The sequence below is a fragment of the Branchiostoma floridae genome, chromosome 16, assembly GCF_000003815.2.
Source record: "Branchiostoma floridae strain S238N-H82 chromosome 16, Bfl_VNyyK, whole genome shotgun sequence".
Lineage (NCBI taxonomy): Eukaryota > Metazoa > Chordata > Leptocardii > Amphioxiformes > Branchiostomatidae > Branchiostoma > Branchiostoma floridae.
The window spans coordinates 6,247,963-6,264,653 of NC_049994.1; the positions used below are offsets into that span (position 1 = coordinate 6,247,963).

At 43.5% G+C, this 16,691-nt stretch overlaps 2 protein-coding genes and 1 non-coding gene across 3 annotated transcripts; all 3 read left to right on the forward strand.

Moving 5' to 3' along the window:
- Positions 1–818: 818 nt before the first annotated feature.
- Positions 819–8,341, forward strand: LOC118403338. Its single transcript, XM_035802042.1, has 9 exons — positions 819–965; positions 2,167–2,251; positions 3,336–3,479; positions 4,129–4,280; positions 5,090–5,221; positions 5,657–5,956; positions 6,719–6,864; positions 7,796–7,854; positions 7,890–8,341. The coding sequence occupies exons 2-8, from the start codon at positions 2,209–2,211 to the stop codon at positions 7,797–7,799; spliced, it is 921 nt and encodes a 306-aa protein (XP_035657935.1). The 5' UTR covers positions 819–965; positions 2,167–2,208; the 3' UTR covers positions 7,800–7,854; positions 7,890–8,341.
- Positions 8,342–8,672: 331 nt separating this feature from the next.
- On the forward strand, positions 8,673–16,235 carry LOC118403504 (serine/arginine repetitive matrix protein 2-like). The gene is made up of 3 exons (XM_035802229.1): positions 8,673–9,759; positions 10,307–10,533; positions 16,128–16,235. The coding sequence occupies exons 1-3, from the start codon at positions 8,673–8,675 to the stop codon at positions 16,233–16,235; spliced, it is 1,422 nt and encodes a 473-aa protein (XP_035658122.1).
- On the forward strand, positions 14,189–14,329 carry LOC118403975. The gene has a single exon (XR_004829726.1). It is a non-coding gene; the product is annotated as a U4 spliceosomal RNA (small nuclear RNA).
- Positions 16,236–16,691: the final 456 nt, after the last annotated feature.

Here is a 16,691-nt window from a genome sequence, read left to right on the forward strand (position 1 = left end):
AATGGGTGAATAGGTTGTGTTGTAAGCTAATAATGAATGAATGGAGACCTTTATTGCACATATTTGCCCCACTGGGCTAAGTACAGGTCACATGGTAACAATTATAAACATGTAACAGTGTTATAATATGTGCATATAAACGTCTCATCTAATCTAATCTAATCCAGTACATTCGACTTCCTCTCGCTTCTTGGTAATTGCATGAATGTAGCTAGCTGTATGGTTGGTTAGAGTTGGTTTATCAAAAGCTGTCAGGAATATAAATTTCTCTCTACTATTCAAGTATCTGAAGTGCAGAAATCTCGTAACACATTGTCAAACAAAATGCTTCTATCGCTATCATACAACGGGCAATTAAAATAACAATAGATTGTACTTAGAATTAACACTAGAGAACATGGCGTGTTTATATGTGTATGGTGTTCAGCACTAATAAGGTCCTGTTTGCTTGGCTGTTTGTTTGTTTGGCTGTGTGTTGTCCGTGATAAACAGCAGGGCCAGGTTGTTCGTCTGGGTCTCTCACACTAGTGAAATGTTAGCCACATAGTGTAAGTTATAAGTTTTGAACAACTTCGGTGATGACATTATTTTGTAACATTTATCAGATAGCAGCAAAGACGCCCAGACAAAAGTGTAATTCTCATTACCTTCGCCAAGAATTATATTTTTGGTTATGGCATTGGTGTGTGAGTCTTTATGTAGGTTAAGGCTATATAGTTCGAGAAGCTGAGTATGTCATATGTTCCTCTGACCCCAGTGAATCTGAACCAAAGTTTGTTCACCCTAGCTTGACCTATGACCCTGATCAACCGGTCCCACAGTCTCATGGTATCAATCATGACAGTCTGTGATGAAACAAATGACTTCTGACCTGATACAATTACCTGTTCACCTGTCACAATTATCTCTTGTTCAGCCCCAGATTTGGCTTCCCTGCCACGTTGGCACCTGTTCGCAACTCTTCGGTAGGTTACTTTTCTGTTTCTTTTATGCAAACTATGTAAGAATCATTTCATTTAACCGACCTACAAGCATATACAATCAAACCTATATTAGCGGCCACCTCTGCATAGCAGCCACCTGGCCATAGTGGCCACTTTTTATCGGTCCCTTGGATTCGTAATGATTAAGAAATAGGCTTAGCGGCCACCTGTCCAACGCGGCCACGGCCACACGATTTCCGGTCCCGTTGATACAGAAACACTGCCTATTGCAACCATACTGCAGCCTTATGTCACCCTGCACCGAGTTTGAAATTGTAGTTTGCGAGGATTTGGAGTTCCTGACAGGGTCATTTTGGTGGAAGCAGAAGGTATGCATGCCTTGAGCATTAAAGTGCAAGTCTTTGTCGGTGAATTTACTGATCGAGACAATGTTACTTGGTGAGAAAGATTAGTGGGAACTGAAATCATGTGTAGCTTGCTCATGGTCAATTGATCAACATTTTCTCTATAGTGGCCACCTGCGTGTCTATAGTGGCCATATTTCTCCAGTCCCTTGAGTGGCCGCTATAGACAGGTTTGACTGTATCTATGATCAGTATGCAAAAACTTCAGAGCCTAATGCGTTGTATTTTGATTAATATTTTGTTTTATTTTGTAAGACATAGCGGGTAGATACTATTAAGCGTTCCTTTGAAGTAATAAAAACGTTTGCAAAATTACTAAGTTACTACGCAAGTTACATAAAAATCCATATTAATATCACTCCTTTTTGAGGCTTTAGGTGCAATGAGTTGTTATCCACTGTGTCTGGGCACGGGATTGGAAGGTGGAGCCCATCCCTCTCCTACCACCACTTTTTGCAAACGCCCATTTTATTTTACAGCGGGGTGAAGGGGGAAAAGCCTTTACAAATGACACAAGATAAGTAGCATGGCAGAATTCGAACCCGGGACGTCCATGTTCCAAGCTCAAACACTGCTCTGTTACGCCACACGACACAACTAAACAAGGCTCAAACATGGCTGTGTCTAAGTAAATTCTAGTTAATATGAAGCATAATTGCTTACATCTTACTGTTACTTTCTTTTAACTTTGAGGCCATAAACTACAGTAATTCATTGCATCTGTTGTCATATGCTCAAGGTTTTGTTTAACTTTACACCCTTTAATTACAGCTTATAAGATCTGAATGATAATCAAGTTGTGTGCTATGTTTCTGCAGGTTTTCATCAAAGAGAATCCAAAGACTAACAAAAAAACGACAATGTCTCTTCAGGAATTCCTTCCTCAAATCAAGGTCCCAGAAGGTACGGTAACTTTTTAGTATTTTCGTGACATAGTTTATATATTTCGGCCATTGGAGTAATTTGTTGTAGATAATATCAAAATAGAAAGTTTTCCCTCAGCGATTGAATACTGTAAAATGCATTTAAGTTCGCGTGGATTTACTTTCGAGGTAGCAGGAAAATTGAGTTTTCGCGGTGGTTTTAAGTTCGCGGTGGCGCCATAGACTGCAGTCTCATCCCATAATGAAAACAATGTTCGCGGTGGTTTTAATTAAAGAAAACCGCGAACATAAAACCACCGCGAACATTTCTGCATTTACAGTATCTGTATACACTGTCAGGGGTGTAAATATGACCTTTATGTCAATTTGATGGGGGAACGTCTAGGAATGTAACAAAATGTGACTTTGCCAAATATATGTGAAAGGGATCATATGAAATGTTTTATAAAAGTATAAAATGTGAATAACGCATGATTGCAAAATATTACCTAAATATTAGAGGGAAATTTTTAAATGACAGAAAAGGGGGCGTTGTCACAGACAGCTATACAATGGGAAAATAGGGCAAGGGCATGTAAGTGTCAAAAGTTCAGATTAGCCTGTTTCTTTCGGCATCGAATCGGGGACATTCACAAATGAAATATGTTTCATTTTCCACTGCATACGTTGTGCACTGCTTAAGCTAAGGGCACAACCCGCCATACGTGCAAATGTGTGCTGTCTACGTGCCAAAACGTGGGCAATCTTTTGGTATCCGTAAGTGGTACCGCCTCGAAGGGTAAGTACCGAACTCGTAGGGAACCCGATGGATTTTGGAGCACACAGACACGCCGTAGAACTTTACATACCGGCAAAACTTTGTGTACCATCGGGCTGCGGATTCGCCCTCCGTACGTGCCGGCAGTACGGGCGACGAGCCTGCCTTGTACAGCCTGAACGTTTTCAGAATTACGTGGCGGATGTCACCCCCCCCCCCCCCTAAAAAACGTACGGACAAAAAGCACGTACGGCGGGTTGTACCCTTAGCTTTACAGATTCTTTCGGCAACAGATAGCTTTACGTGCAACGTGTTTTATTCATTACCTATACTGTGGCCTTTACAGAGTATCTGGAGTTTGGAAAGGAGATCACCCTGTCCCGTACAGAAGTGGTCCCGGTGTCAGCGGATTTCTACTGGTCAGGATTTGATGACTTCTTCTTCTTGGAAAGCTTCATGGGCCTGCATAAGAACATGGAGGTCATCAAAGGTAAGGCCATGTTAATTTGATTATATGCATCAGTTCGGCCGTTTCCAAAAAAAGGTTTTCAACCATACTCTAAATAGTACAAAAAAACTTCAAAATAAGCAAATATATACCGTGGATTGCAAAACTGAATATCGAAAAACGTGTACTAATCTCATAAAAATTGCAATGTCAAAGATGTGTGAAAGAAGAAAAATGAAGGATCTATTGTTCGGTATACGGAAACCATTTTTCCGTTGATCTCACAAAAACGTTTATTACCTCAATGAAATGTCATGGAGGTTATATTTTCAGTAGCATTTGTGTGTCTTTCTGTGAACAAGATAACTCAAGAACGGCTGGATAAATTGGTTTCATACTTGGTGTGTTGGAGGGGTGTGATGAAAGCTGAAAATAATTAGATTTTGGGCCTCCTAGCGGCTTTTCTTGGTACTGCAGCGCAACTTCCGGTTTTGCTATGTCGTGTTCTGAACAAGCTATGGTCACGAATTTTCGGGTGTTAGATAGCTCTTGTTTCTTTTATAATGATTTGCAAAACTTTCATGTCATTTTTTATTCTTCTTTTCATATTCATATTTGTCATATTGGAACGCCATTTTTTACTCTTTAAGTGGTTAGAAATTCTAACATTATCACTATTATTGGCTTACAGGAGACGGAGGGGTTGGGTCTGTGGTCGAGGTCGACCTGATGGACGAAAGGGTCCAAAAGGAGATTGTTAAGAAGGATGACGCCACTAAGACTTGGGTCGTCGCTTTCTTGGGCAGCAGCTCTCTCTTCACTTCTTATTCAGCTACTATCAAGGTAATTATAATCATATTCCATTAAGTATGTCGCAAGTTGCATCGTTCTAAGTGCGCTTGAATTTAGGTAGTCGCTGAATCGAACCAATGAAGTCCTCTCTTTTTGCATACATACTCTTGCTTAAAACTTCCGATTTGCAACTAAAGATGTTATTGACTCTATTCCTTATCTTACATATATGTTGTAATCAAAATGATCAAATTAGCCTCAAGACGACGACCAATCAGACGTTCCCATTGAATATCAGTTTTATAAGGGGTGAATGTGCCAGTTTCTTTAGGCTATATGATAATAACGTTGATGACCTCGCGCGCTTGGCTCACTCGTTGATTTTATTCTGTGACCTTTCTCATGCGGCTGTCATGATAGATCGAAGACGAGGTCAATGAGGCAAACAGACAAAACTTGTTTCTAAAATCAGCTCCCATTTAGGTTTCCTCCAAACCACAAATTTTCACATTATGAGATACAATGATAAATATCATAACTAGTGTTATGGACAGCAAGATATAGCATACTATAAGGCAGATCCCATTGTCCATTAAGAGATGCAAAGACTCAACATAATAATGCAATATTTGACGATATTTGATCATGCTCTTATTGGTCATTTTCCTAATTGGCAGTTTATCATTGGTTGAACTGCTAATTATGATGGACAACCTTTTGTTTACCTCATTGAACCCGTTTTATATCTATCATGGCCGCCGTCTGAGAAATGTGTATACTAGTAGCAGAGCACCAGGCGTTATGGCACCATGTAAACCTCAAGGCAGGTCATTATCCCTTAAGTATTTATTGCATTGAAGGTGGATGAGGATACAAGCGAGACTGCAAAAGTTACGTTGACCCTGAGGGGAGTCATCGCCCTAAAGGACGACAACAGGAGGCGAGCTCACATTGCCTACCTGATGTACATGATGCGCAACCGCATCAACAAGGTATGGAACACGTATTATCGTATCTTTGTATTCAAAATACAACACGGGGTACCCGGGTATTCCTTAATTGCTCGAGGTACGGCCCGATAGCAGAAGGCCGTCAGGCGATCCGACGTCATCGGCCAAAATCTAACATGGCGGACCACTGTACCAGATCAAGTGTATCTACCTTATTTCGTAACTGTTTTTTTTTTATTGACAGAAGTAATAGCAGACATTGTTATTCTGTCATCTACACTTGCTGCTACATTTTCTCTGGCATACATTGACGTTTTCTGGGAATACCCTTTTTTATGGTTCCAGCCAATACATTCACATTGATGACATGACATCATATTACGCCATAATGACGTCAAGTTTGTTACAATACTCATATTTTACGTCTACACATAGTTTACGTCTCTGAAATTTTCTACTTGATGTTCCACTTTTTAGGTTATGGCTGTTATTGCAGATAAGAAGGACGATGAGGTGCGGATCGAGCTTGATGTGGACTGCTCCTTCAAGAAGCTGTGGGGCGCAGTGGGCGCATGGGGGGACATCTCCTGGTTTATGGACGCGACAGGCGTTGAGGTCTTACCTGATTACCAAAACAACGACCTGCGAATGAAGATCACCTACGGGACGGATGTCTCTGAGTATCGTCTGGTGGAGACGATCGACGACGACGACGACGACCCGGCTATTCTGCAGTATGAGACTGTCATCCCGGGCGTTCTGTATTATCGTGGCAAGGTAAGCACATAACACATAATTTCAAACTTAAATACATCCGTGAATAGTTCCATCAGATTGGTACGCCGCTGAGGCCGTCGGGGGCCCTGTCGATGTCTCCATGATCAGTTTAGGGCTTGGATTCGGCGTATTTTCCTACCCGAACCCCTAGTTGATTTTAAGACGGACTTTTAAAAATTAAAAATTAATGGGGGCCCAACCCGAGCTCCAAAATAGCCCGGCAGCCGCCAGGGGTCTCGCGGGGCCCCGCCGAAAGTGCAAACAATTCGCCCGTAACTTACCCGGCCGGGACCCCTTCATAAAAATGTGACGTTAGCTTAAAAGACTCTTTTTACACCCGGCTTTATTACAGCCGATGATTCGGTTACAGTCGCAATTGCCAACAGTTATGCATAACTTCGGTTAGGGCCGTCCGTTGGGGCGACAATAGCACAAACCCAAAGATCCAGCCACAGTGCTCGCTGTGTAGAGACGGAGGCGCGTTCATACCAAACGGGCTATCATTTAATGGGAACTATACAATATTTTCAATCTTCAATGGCACATTATTCTAATCGTTACAAAACAGTTGACATACAATCTATGAAGATTCCGGCTAATATTTTTCACAACCTTCTTACTAAAGTAACATTTATTACGTAAAGGGCTCGAAATATTTTCCCAATGGTACAAGATACAATACATCAAACATAGTATTCACGTCTTTATCAGTCTTAATCTAATCTCTGATGAACCTTTGCATATCTGTTTTGACTCCTTTAGGTCGAGCTGTTCAAGATAGATGGGAACAAGACCAAGCTCAAGTTCACCTGCTACTTTCTTCCAAAACCTGGATCAACCCCCCACGCGGACATCAAGGCGCAGACGGAACAATGGATGAAGTGGATCCAATCAACGTTTGCTGAGAAGTATGTACTTTTGCATCCTCCTATGCAGGGACATCCAACAGCAAAACTGCCTGTCTGGATGTACCCTGCTTTCTAAACCGTCACTCTTAGTTCCTGTGGACACCCCCCCCCCCCAAAAAAAAACCCAGCTGTCAGCCAATCAGAGAATAGGCCTTTCAGTTTTCAAAAGGGATCTCGCACATATTAGGGTAAGCTCATTAATATTTATTAACAGGACGGTCAGAAACTAAATTAAGAGTGACGGTTGAGAAAGCAGGGTACAGGCGGTTTCACTGTTGGATGTCCCTGCGCAGGAGGACGGTAAATTTGTCACATCTTCCTTCCTTAATGAATCATTGTATCCCAGTGTGATTGCTCAATTGACGGACGACATCACGCGCTCATCAATTATCCCCTTATTTAAAAAAAAAACAGATTGTTACTCCTTAGTGGATGATCAACATGCTGAGTCCGGAAACTCAGCATGTTGGCTTACCCAAATGGGAAATTATGTTTCGTGGTAGCCTTGATTGTACTGGTAAAAGTGACACTGGTAAAGTAGCCATGAGCGAGGTTGAAGAAGCTACACTAGTTCGGTAGTTGTAGAAGTGACACCTGTTTGGTAGCCCTTGTAATGTAGTTAACCAATCACACAATAATGATATAGAAAAAACAAGTGTGGTTCAGCAATAGAGCCTTGAAACCTCATTATTCAAACTGAAATTAGTAAATTGGGTAAAATGTACCTGTCAGAAACCCGTTGCTATGCCAACACGGAAAAATGACAAACTCATGGTTTTTTTAGAATTGTTGCCAACAATATTTTAGGAAAATTTATTAAGTTTCGTACTCCTAGCACACGTCATTCGGCAGCTATATGACGTCAAAGTTTGCACAGGCACTGTTAGCAGCTGACTAAGATGGAACTCTTTCTGCTCTTTTCTTCCCTCAGCTGAAGCACTTCACCTTCAAGCTGCCAGAGGGCGTTGCTGTACCTTCACAGTTGGCTGCTTTGGACCAAGGACGTTACTGATGTAACGTCCTTGTTTGGACTAACCTTGAGACATTACAGATATTACTTATATATATGAAATGGTAAAGAAAAATCCAGGCAACGTTATGTATTTCGGTTCAGTTATACGGTTTGATGGCATTGACATCTGTCTTTATTTCTTCATTGGTTAAGTTCCGTTTAATTTTAATGATATCTATATACTAGGGCAGCAAACCTGTTTTAACGTCATCAAATGACATTACCAAGCCCATACAAAGAAAAATAACCTCCTTTCGCTCTGAAATTCTTAAGCATCTTCTTTTCCAAATCTAAAGATCTAACAAAATAATTGTAAACAGGCGTATCATGTACAAGTATTGCATTGTATTGCTTCTGAATGGACGGTTTGTATCCATTTTGTGCTTAGCTTGCAGTCTTGCAAAATAACCGATTTCTACAATTTTGTACGGTGGTAATAAAATGCAGTGGGAAAATCTGTGTGAAGATGTTTGATTCGTGATGTTTCTATTAGTAGATAGTATAGTACAGTACATACTATTTTAAATGCCTGTCTCTTAAGAGAGCATCTATTTTTTTTAGTACTTGACATGTTTTGTTTTATTAACATGTTTATATGGGAGAAATTCTCCCCTTGAGAGATTTCGATTAATTGTTAACCAATTAAAGACTTGGTTTGGCCCTCCGGGTCAGGTGACTCGTATCACGTGATTCTGTTCTCGCGCTCGTCCATTTTGTCCCTGTCAGCAGGGGAGTGAGGACGTGATCTTTAATTTCAGTTTGTTTTGTTATTTTGCTCTCGTGGTTTTAGTCAAGCATGGAGAAAAAACATAGGTCCAGGAGGAAGTGTTCCGTGTGTCGCCTTCCAGTGAAGGGTCACCCGGGCCCTTGTGGCCCTGGCAACTGTGTATACGAACAAGCGCCGGGCTCGTCTGATGAAGACTTTTTCTACCGGTTGAGGAATGAGAGGAGGCTACAAGACAGAGTCAGTCAACTCAGGAGAGAAAGTAAATTGGAGGACATTGCAAGGAGTGCATGGTCAACAGCTACTTCAGATGATGGGGAAGACAAAGTTGAATACAGACCCACATCCGTTCCTGCCAAGACATTTCCCCGGTCGCCGGGATCTTCTCGTGGGAACCAGGCTCGGCAAGCCAGGGCACGCAGTGAGCCAGCGAAGATTTCCCGCCGTAAGCCAGCGAGCACAGGGGCACAGGACGGCGAGTCGACCGAATCCGAGGACTTACAGCGCTATACGGTGAAAGATCTCAGATCGTCCAAGGGGTTGGTCAAGGAGGTGGACCAAGTTCTGGATGATCTGTTGGACCCAACATCGCGTCCGCGGTACAAGAAGAGCGCTAGGTACAAACGCTCTGCTGGGGTTAGAGCTGAAACCCCCTCAGATACCTCATCGTCAAGCAGCAGTGAGGACCCGGGCCCGCGCGGAGCACGCTCGGCTCGCCCGCGTAGTTCAAGACCAGACAAACACCACAAGGCACGGAGCCTGAGTCGATCAAGGAAGACAAGAGCCCATTCACCTCACAGACACAAGGTGCAGAGCTATAGCCGCCAGCCTTATAGTTCGGACACTTCGTCTTCCCGTTCGCGTGGCAACAAGAGAAGTAACAGGTACAAACGCTCCACAAGTATTCGAGCGAATGCCCCATCAAGGCCCTCTGATTTCTCGTCGACTAGCAGCCAAGAGGATCTCCCAAGCAGAGCCCGTTCGGCCCGGCCACGTTTTTCTAGACCAGACAAGTACCACAAGAAACGAAGCCCGAGTCGACCAAGGAAGTCTAGAGCTCGTACGCCTCACAGACGCAAGTCACGGACGCACGCCCGCCAGCTTAGTTCGGACACTTCGTCTTCCCGGTCACGTTCAAGGGACAGGCGAAAGAAATCAGGTAAGACCGGGCGCAACCGTACTATAAATGACTGTAGCTCGGCCCGTGTCAAAGTAGAATGGCCACAGGAGCGGGTTCATTTTCCTGGTCATGGAAAGCGTGGGGGAGTGACTTACGACGAGTTAACTATGCCTATGTTTGTACATGGTTACGTTAAAAATGTAATCGAGTCACATAGAGTTTCACATGTTGTTGAAGACAAGTTTATTCACCTGGCAGACTTGATGTTTGATGCAGTGTATCAAGATTGGGTCACAGTAAGAGAGTTACATGCATCAATGCTATACGGTTTAGAACGGGGCACATTGAGTTGGTCAGATGCCGATTTGTTTGCTACCATCAGGGACCGACATTACCGCACACAGGGTAGCGTGTCACGAGGCGGGAACAGCGGGAACGTTCAAGGGGCGTGGTCAGTGACTGGTGGACGTGCTACCGGCGGGTATCAAAGGCCGCGCAATTGTGGCGGTTTTCAGAATGGATCGTGTTCCTTGCGTTCGGGTCACTACAGTATGAGATGGAACAGTCCCGTACTACATGTTTGCAGTGCTTGCCTACAAGTCCGCAACATTCAGGAGCATCATGCGAGCAAAGACTGCCCGTACAGAGACCCTGCCTTTCGCCTCGCGCAAACCATGCAAGCGGAGGCTGGGAGAGGCACCGCCCCTCCCCCAGCTCAGGCCGGCGGCGCCAGTGGACAAAGACAAGGCGATCGAGTTGCATCGGGCCGTGTGTGAGAGCGCGTGTTACAACTTTGAAGGCGCACGTATACCGGTGAGGTCATCTTTGAATATATCTACATGGAAGAAGTTACTGCGAGACTATAACGACAGACAGATTGTTGATTTCTTAGAATTTGGATGGCCGATTAATGTTCAAACAGAATTGTACCAGCGTCCCTTGGAAACATCAGTTCGTAATCATAATTCTGCTAATCTTTATGCTGAACACGTTGATGCGTTTATTGCAAAGGAAATGAGACTGGGAGCTTTAGCCGGCCCTTTCTCGTCAAATCCTTTTCCGTTTCCGGTTGCGCCGATACCGATGCAGACCGTAGAGAAGAGAGACAGCACTGAGAGACGGGTGGTTGTCGATTGTAGTTTTCCTGCGGGATACTCTATTAATGATGCCGTGCCCAAAGATTCTTACTTAGGACAGGAAATAAAACTCACATACCCGTCAGTGGATACATTTACGCAGATGATAGTCGACAAAGGACCCGGATGTTTATTGTACAAGACTGATCTGAAACGCGCATATAGACAGATACCAGTCGACCCGAAAGATTATGGTTATCTCTGTTATTGTTGGAGGGATCAATTATATTTTGATATGCGAGCTCCGTTCGGACTGAGAAGCAGTGCTTTGATTTGTCAGAGAACGACGTCGGCAATCACATTTATACAACAGGAGAAAGGGTATTGTATTTGCAACTATCTGGACGATTTCGGGGGGGCAGAGCGTCCACCTGTAGCTACAAAGGCATTTGACAGTTTACAAGATACGATATACAGCCTAGGATTGCAGGAGTCAAAAGAAAAGGCAGTCGCACCAACGACCTGCATGATTTTCTTGGGAATAGAATTTGATACCGTTGCTATGGTTAAACGAGTACCACAGTTTCGCCTCGACGAAGTACGACTCTTGATTGAGGACTGGATTAATAAGAGGAAGGCGTCTAAACGCGAGCTTCAGTCGCTGATTGGCAAGCTTGTTTTCGTGTCTGCATGTGTGCCTTCGGGACGTCTTTTTATTTCTCGCATGTTAGAATCACTACGCAGCCTTAGCAGAAACCATCACAGACTTCGCCTGTCTCGTGACTTCAAACTGGACTTGTACTGGTGGCGGAGATTTATGAGTTCATTCAATGGAGTGTCACTTTTGACACCTAACGTGTATTGTGTCCCAGATGAGATAGTTTCAACGGATGCGTGCCTGACTGGATGTGGAGGATTCTGTAATGGTGATTTCTTCCATGCCAAGTTCCCGACTTCAGTGGTCCAACGCTATGGTTCTAAGATACATGTCTTGGAGATGCTAACAGTTGTTGTCGCTGCCAAGAAATGGGGCCCGAACTGGAGAGGGTCTAGAATCTTGATTAACTGTGACAATATGGCGTGTGTGTATGTATTGAACTCGGGACGTTCTAGAGATAAGGATTTGCTCCGTTGCGCGAGGGAGCTCTGGATGATCGCGGCTATGAATGACTTCGTCTTGAAGGCTGTGCATATTCAAGGACGAGAAAACCGAGTGGCGGACCACTTGTCAAGATGGCATTGCTCACCCTGGCATCCTCACCAGTTCCATGTTTTGACACAAGAAGTCGACACTTGTGAGATAACGGTATTGCAGGAAGACTTCTCCCTGGAATGCCCTCTCTGATAACATCACTGACATTGGTTGTTATGTTTTGTTACAGTTAAGACAGATCTACTCAACTTGCGAGAACAGGCACGTCGGACAAAATTTGCTGCCTTTGCTGAAGGAACCTGGTCGAACTTACGGACACACTTGAGGACATACCTGCTGTTCTGCACGTTCTATAATGTAACTCCGTTCCCAGCAACAGTGGACACTCTCGAGACATTTGCTCAGTTCCTGAGTCGTTCTTTCCGAGCACCAGCAGCCATTAGGAATTACATCAGTGGCATTAAGACTCTGCACACCCTGTTCGGTTGGGACATTACTGCTTTCGAGTCGATGGACCTGGGATTACTACAACGAGGACTAAGCAAACAGATGCAGCATACACCTAGACAGAAGTTACCGTTCACCCCAGCAGTATTGTTGCAGATCTATGAACAATTGGACATTTCTGTTCCGTTGCATGCGACAATATGGACTATTATTTTATTAAGTTTCTTTACATTTCAACGCATGTCAAATTTTCTAGGGAAAGGTACTTTCAATCCAGATAGACAATTTATTATGGATGATTTCGTTGTTCATAAAGAGGTATTACTTGTACGAATACGGTGGTCAAAGACATTACAGGCGGCAGAACGTTTGTTGTACGTGCCAGTAATCCGGATGCCTGACTCGCCATTGTGCCCGGTCATGGCTTTTCGTAACATGGTTCAACTCAATAAGAACACGAATACTAAGGCTGCATTTGTCGTTCCACATAACTCTACCTTTGTACCTCTGACTCAGCATGTATTTGACAGAGTGTTTAAGAGAGTTCTAGTTAAAGCTGGTTTAGATCCTAGCAGTTATTCCTTGCATAGTGGCAGACGGGGAGGAGCCTCGTTTGCTTTTCGTGCCGGTGTACCAGTAGATCTTATTCGTATTCAAGGCGACTGGAAGTCTGATGCCTATTTACTGTACCTTAAGGTTCCGTTAGAGACACGTTTAAAGCTTTGCACTAGAATGGTGAGTTATATCCGTTCAGTAGATTGCTAGTTGTTATATAGTTTTCTTGTTCCTATTGAGAATATTCGTACAGCAGAATGTTAGTTGTTAATACTGCTATCTCGTTACTGTTACTGAAATTGTCACTTTACGCTAGAGTTGTATTGTTATCCATGTTCAATCTTGCCTTCCAAGATTTGCAGTTATTGTGGTGCTGGGGAGGTCAGGTCCCTGTTCCCTTGTTTTTTTTTTTCCTTTTGTTTTTATTTATTTTTGTCAAGAGGTTTGGCCTTTTCTTTGGCGTTTGTTTGGAAAAGTGGAAGTACATTAAAAACCTTTCCCATTTTTGGCCAAACCCTTCTACCTCTCTGTCTTTATTGTTAGATAATTTGGGAGAAATTCTCCCCTTGAGAGATTTCGATTAATTGTTAACCAATTAAAGACTTGGTTTGGCCCTCCGGGTCAGGTGACTCGTATCACGTGATTCTGTTCTCGCGCTCGTCCATTTTGTCCCTGTCAGCAGGGGAGTGAGGACGTGATCTTTCAGTTTCCCTCCACCACCCCGGCGCCACCTTAGTTAACTTTAAAGTAAATAAGTTTTTCCAATATAAGTCGGAAAAGTTAAACTGCGTTTGTTTGGAAAAGTGGAAGTACATTAAAAACTTTTCCCATTTTTGGCCAAACCCTTCTACCTCTCTGTCTTTATTGTTAGATAATTCATGTAGTTATGTTTACAAGAGTAATGACCTCTGACCCAACGCTGTTTCTGTGATTGGCTGTCAACTCAGTGCATTAATTATGATAATAAGCCCATTTCTAACATTGGCGTTGACGCTAGTAGTCTTCACGTTCAAGTTGATCATTGAAACATCTAATTCATCATATAGTATCTAATCTATACAAAGAGGGTGTACAAAAATAATCAAACAAATTTATACTCCATGGATAGATTTAAGAAGTATCAGCCGTCGCTACATATGCGTCTGATGTAATAATTGTGTTGGTGAATGATTGAACTTGACCACAAGCAAAATGTCTTTCTTTTCAACAGGGGACGCAAAATTAGCCTTCTATCATTAGCTTTGCGCAGAGGCGATATCATAGCCGATGAGGTTTATCCGAGGCGTGATTATTGCTAGTTGAAAACTTTTCCCAATACCCCGCCTGGAGGACGTGAAATACCGTCCACCATGGCAATTTTTGTGAGCCCCTACGGGGGCCCCAATAACTAATCAAAAAGTAATACATGAGCATAACAGGATTGTGTAGTAAGTCCACAAGTCCTGACTTGCACCGCTTACAAAGTTACGTTGTTAACCTTGTGTGACATCCCGGACAACGTAAACAGATTAATCTAATACAGGTGAAACAAGACAGGTGGGGTGTAGTATGTAAGGAAGAAAAGCAAGAGCAGACAGGTGCAGAACAAGGACCGAGGAAGAGGGCCTAAGATACCCGCTGCGGTTCTGTCTGGAGTCATGGCGCAGCGTCCGTGGCAGTTGGTGGTGCCCCCACCGCCCTAGCTTCAGCCCGTGCCTGCCCCAGCACGGCAGGCTCCTCAGCCCCGCAGCAGCAGCCTGCGCAACCTCTTGCCACCGGCGCCTCAAGCCCCTCCAGCGCCGTTAGGCATATTTTATTGTTGGTTTGCTGAAGGTTTTTTTTAAACAAGTGGGACGTCAACGTATTGTATACAATGCTCTTGGGGTGGGGGCATCGGATGTGGGCCAGCAGCTTGCATGACCGGTAATAGTTTTTCGTAAGTTAACTTGTTACTCTGTGACTGGAGGGTGACTGGAGGGTAACCTCCACCAAAAGTCTTGTAATCACTTTGTGCGTTGAGTGTTCGCACGTATATCTTTATGTTCCGTATGCCGCAATCGCATGTGAATTGGCATGTCGTCTGTACTCCGTTGCGAAATGATGCAATTTCTTCTTTTTTTTTTCGCCGTAGCTGTTTTATTATGGATGTAATAATTTCAGTTTTCACCCCTACGCCGTCCGGTGTAGTAGCCCAGGTCTTCCTTATGATCGCGCCTTAATTTTTGTGGTAATTGGATACCGTCAAGCAGATGTCGTCCTCGTCCGAATATGGGGTATGGCAATTACTTATCTCCTAGCAGATATGGATTTATGTTAGGTCGCACCGCAGGCTGTCCCCCCCCCCCCCAGGCTGCACCATAACAGCACATTTTGTTGCCATATTGCACAAGGGGGCGTGGATCGATGATATGAAAGGAATTTGGCCACGTAATTGAAGATTTTGGACCGGGCATGGAAAGGAAGGATAAAGAAAACAGCTGATATGGAAGAAATTTGGCCACGTAATTTGGAATTGTGGACAGGCAACGGAATTATGGAATTGAAGGACAAGGAAAACAGCGGATAGGAAGGAATTTGTCCACGTTTTTGGAATTATGGACTGGATATGGAATTAAAAGGACAAGAAAAACAGCTGATTGGAAGGAATATGTGCACGCAATTTAGAATTGTGGACTGGCCACGGGATTAGGGAATTGAAAGATAAGAAAAATCAGCGGATAATTGGAAGGAATGTGGCCAAGGAATTTTGGAATGTTGGATTAATGCATATCGAAAAGTAATTGGCTTTGGGAAAGGAATGACAAGGAAACAGCTCATGTGGAAGGAATTTGGCCATGTAATTTGTAATTGTGTACCGGGAATTGATTTGTAATGACGCTAACATGTTGTGAACGTGATTCGGTTGGGAAAACGGTTGCTAAGTAAGATGAATGTAAACCAAATACATGTATTGGGAAATCCGGACGAGGGGAATGATATCGATAACGCCACGCTAAGTTGTATTGAGCGCAAATTTTCAATCTTCCAAATTTCTGTTATTCATGCATTTCTTGGGGGAGGCGGGTAATTGCATTAGACTCTTGGTGTAATAGAGTGTCAAAGTAGAATGCGGGTGGTACTGCAAGTTTCTGATAACTTGTTTTGTTGATACGGAATGCGGTGTGGACACATGGTGACAGATAATTTCATTATTGTAGGATCTCCCGATGTTACAAAGGCTGGAGGCCCTGGAGAGGGCGTATATGGCGGATGGGGTGAGGGAGGCCCTGGAACAAGTACTTGACCTGGCTAAGGCGCCGTCTTAAGTGGACCAGACCATGATGATACCAGCTTTGAGAAGGCTTGAGGAGAAGGCGCGGCTTGCAGGCTAAGGGGAGCTCCCAAGTACTCCACCACCTTATGACATGCTCTAAGGAACGATAGAGACCCCTTACTGGGCGAAATGATTCTGAGTTCGTTAGGATCTGAGATCAACAAACAGCCGACAAACAGCCGGTGTCCGCTCGACTTCAGAGCCCGACCGGTGCCTTAAAATTTATATTTTGAAATACCAGTAGTATTCACAAAGACTACACGCAATTTTCGCAATTAAGAAAATTTCACATCTTTAGATTTTTTACTTTTGTTTTGTTAGTCACACTATATCGTTGCCGTGTGCTTATCTGCACAAGGAAACGGGTTATAAAGTACATCGATTTTATTCAGCACTTAAGCGGGTTTTAGCGATCAGAAACTGGAAAGATCTGTCCGTTGATTGTGTT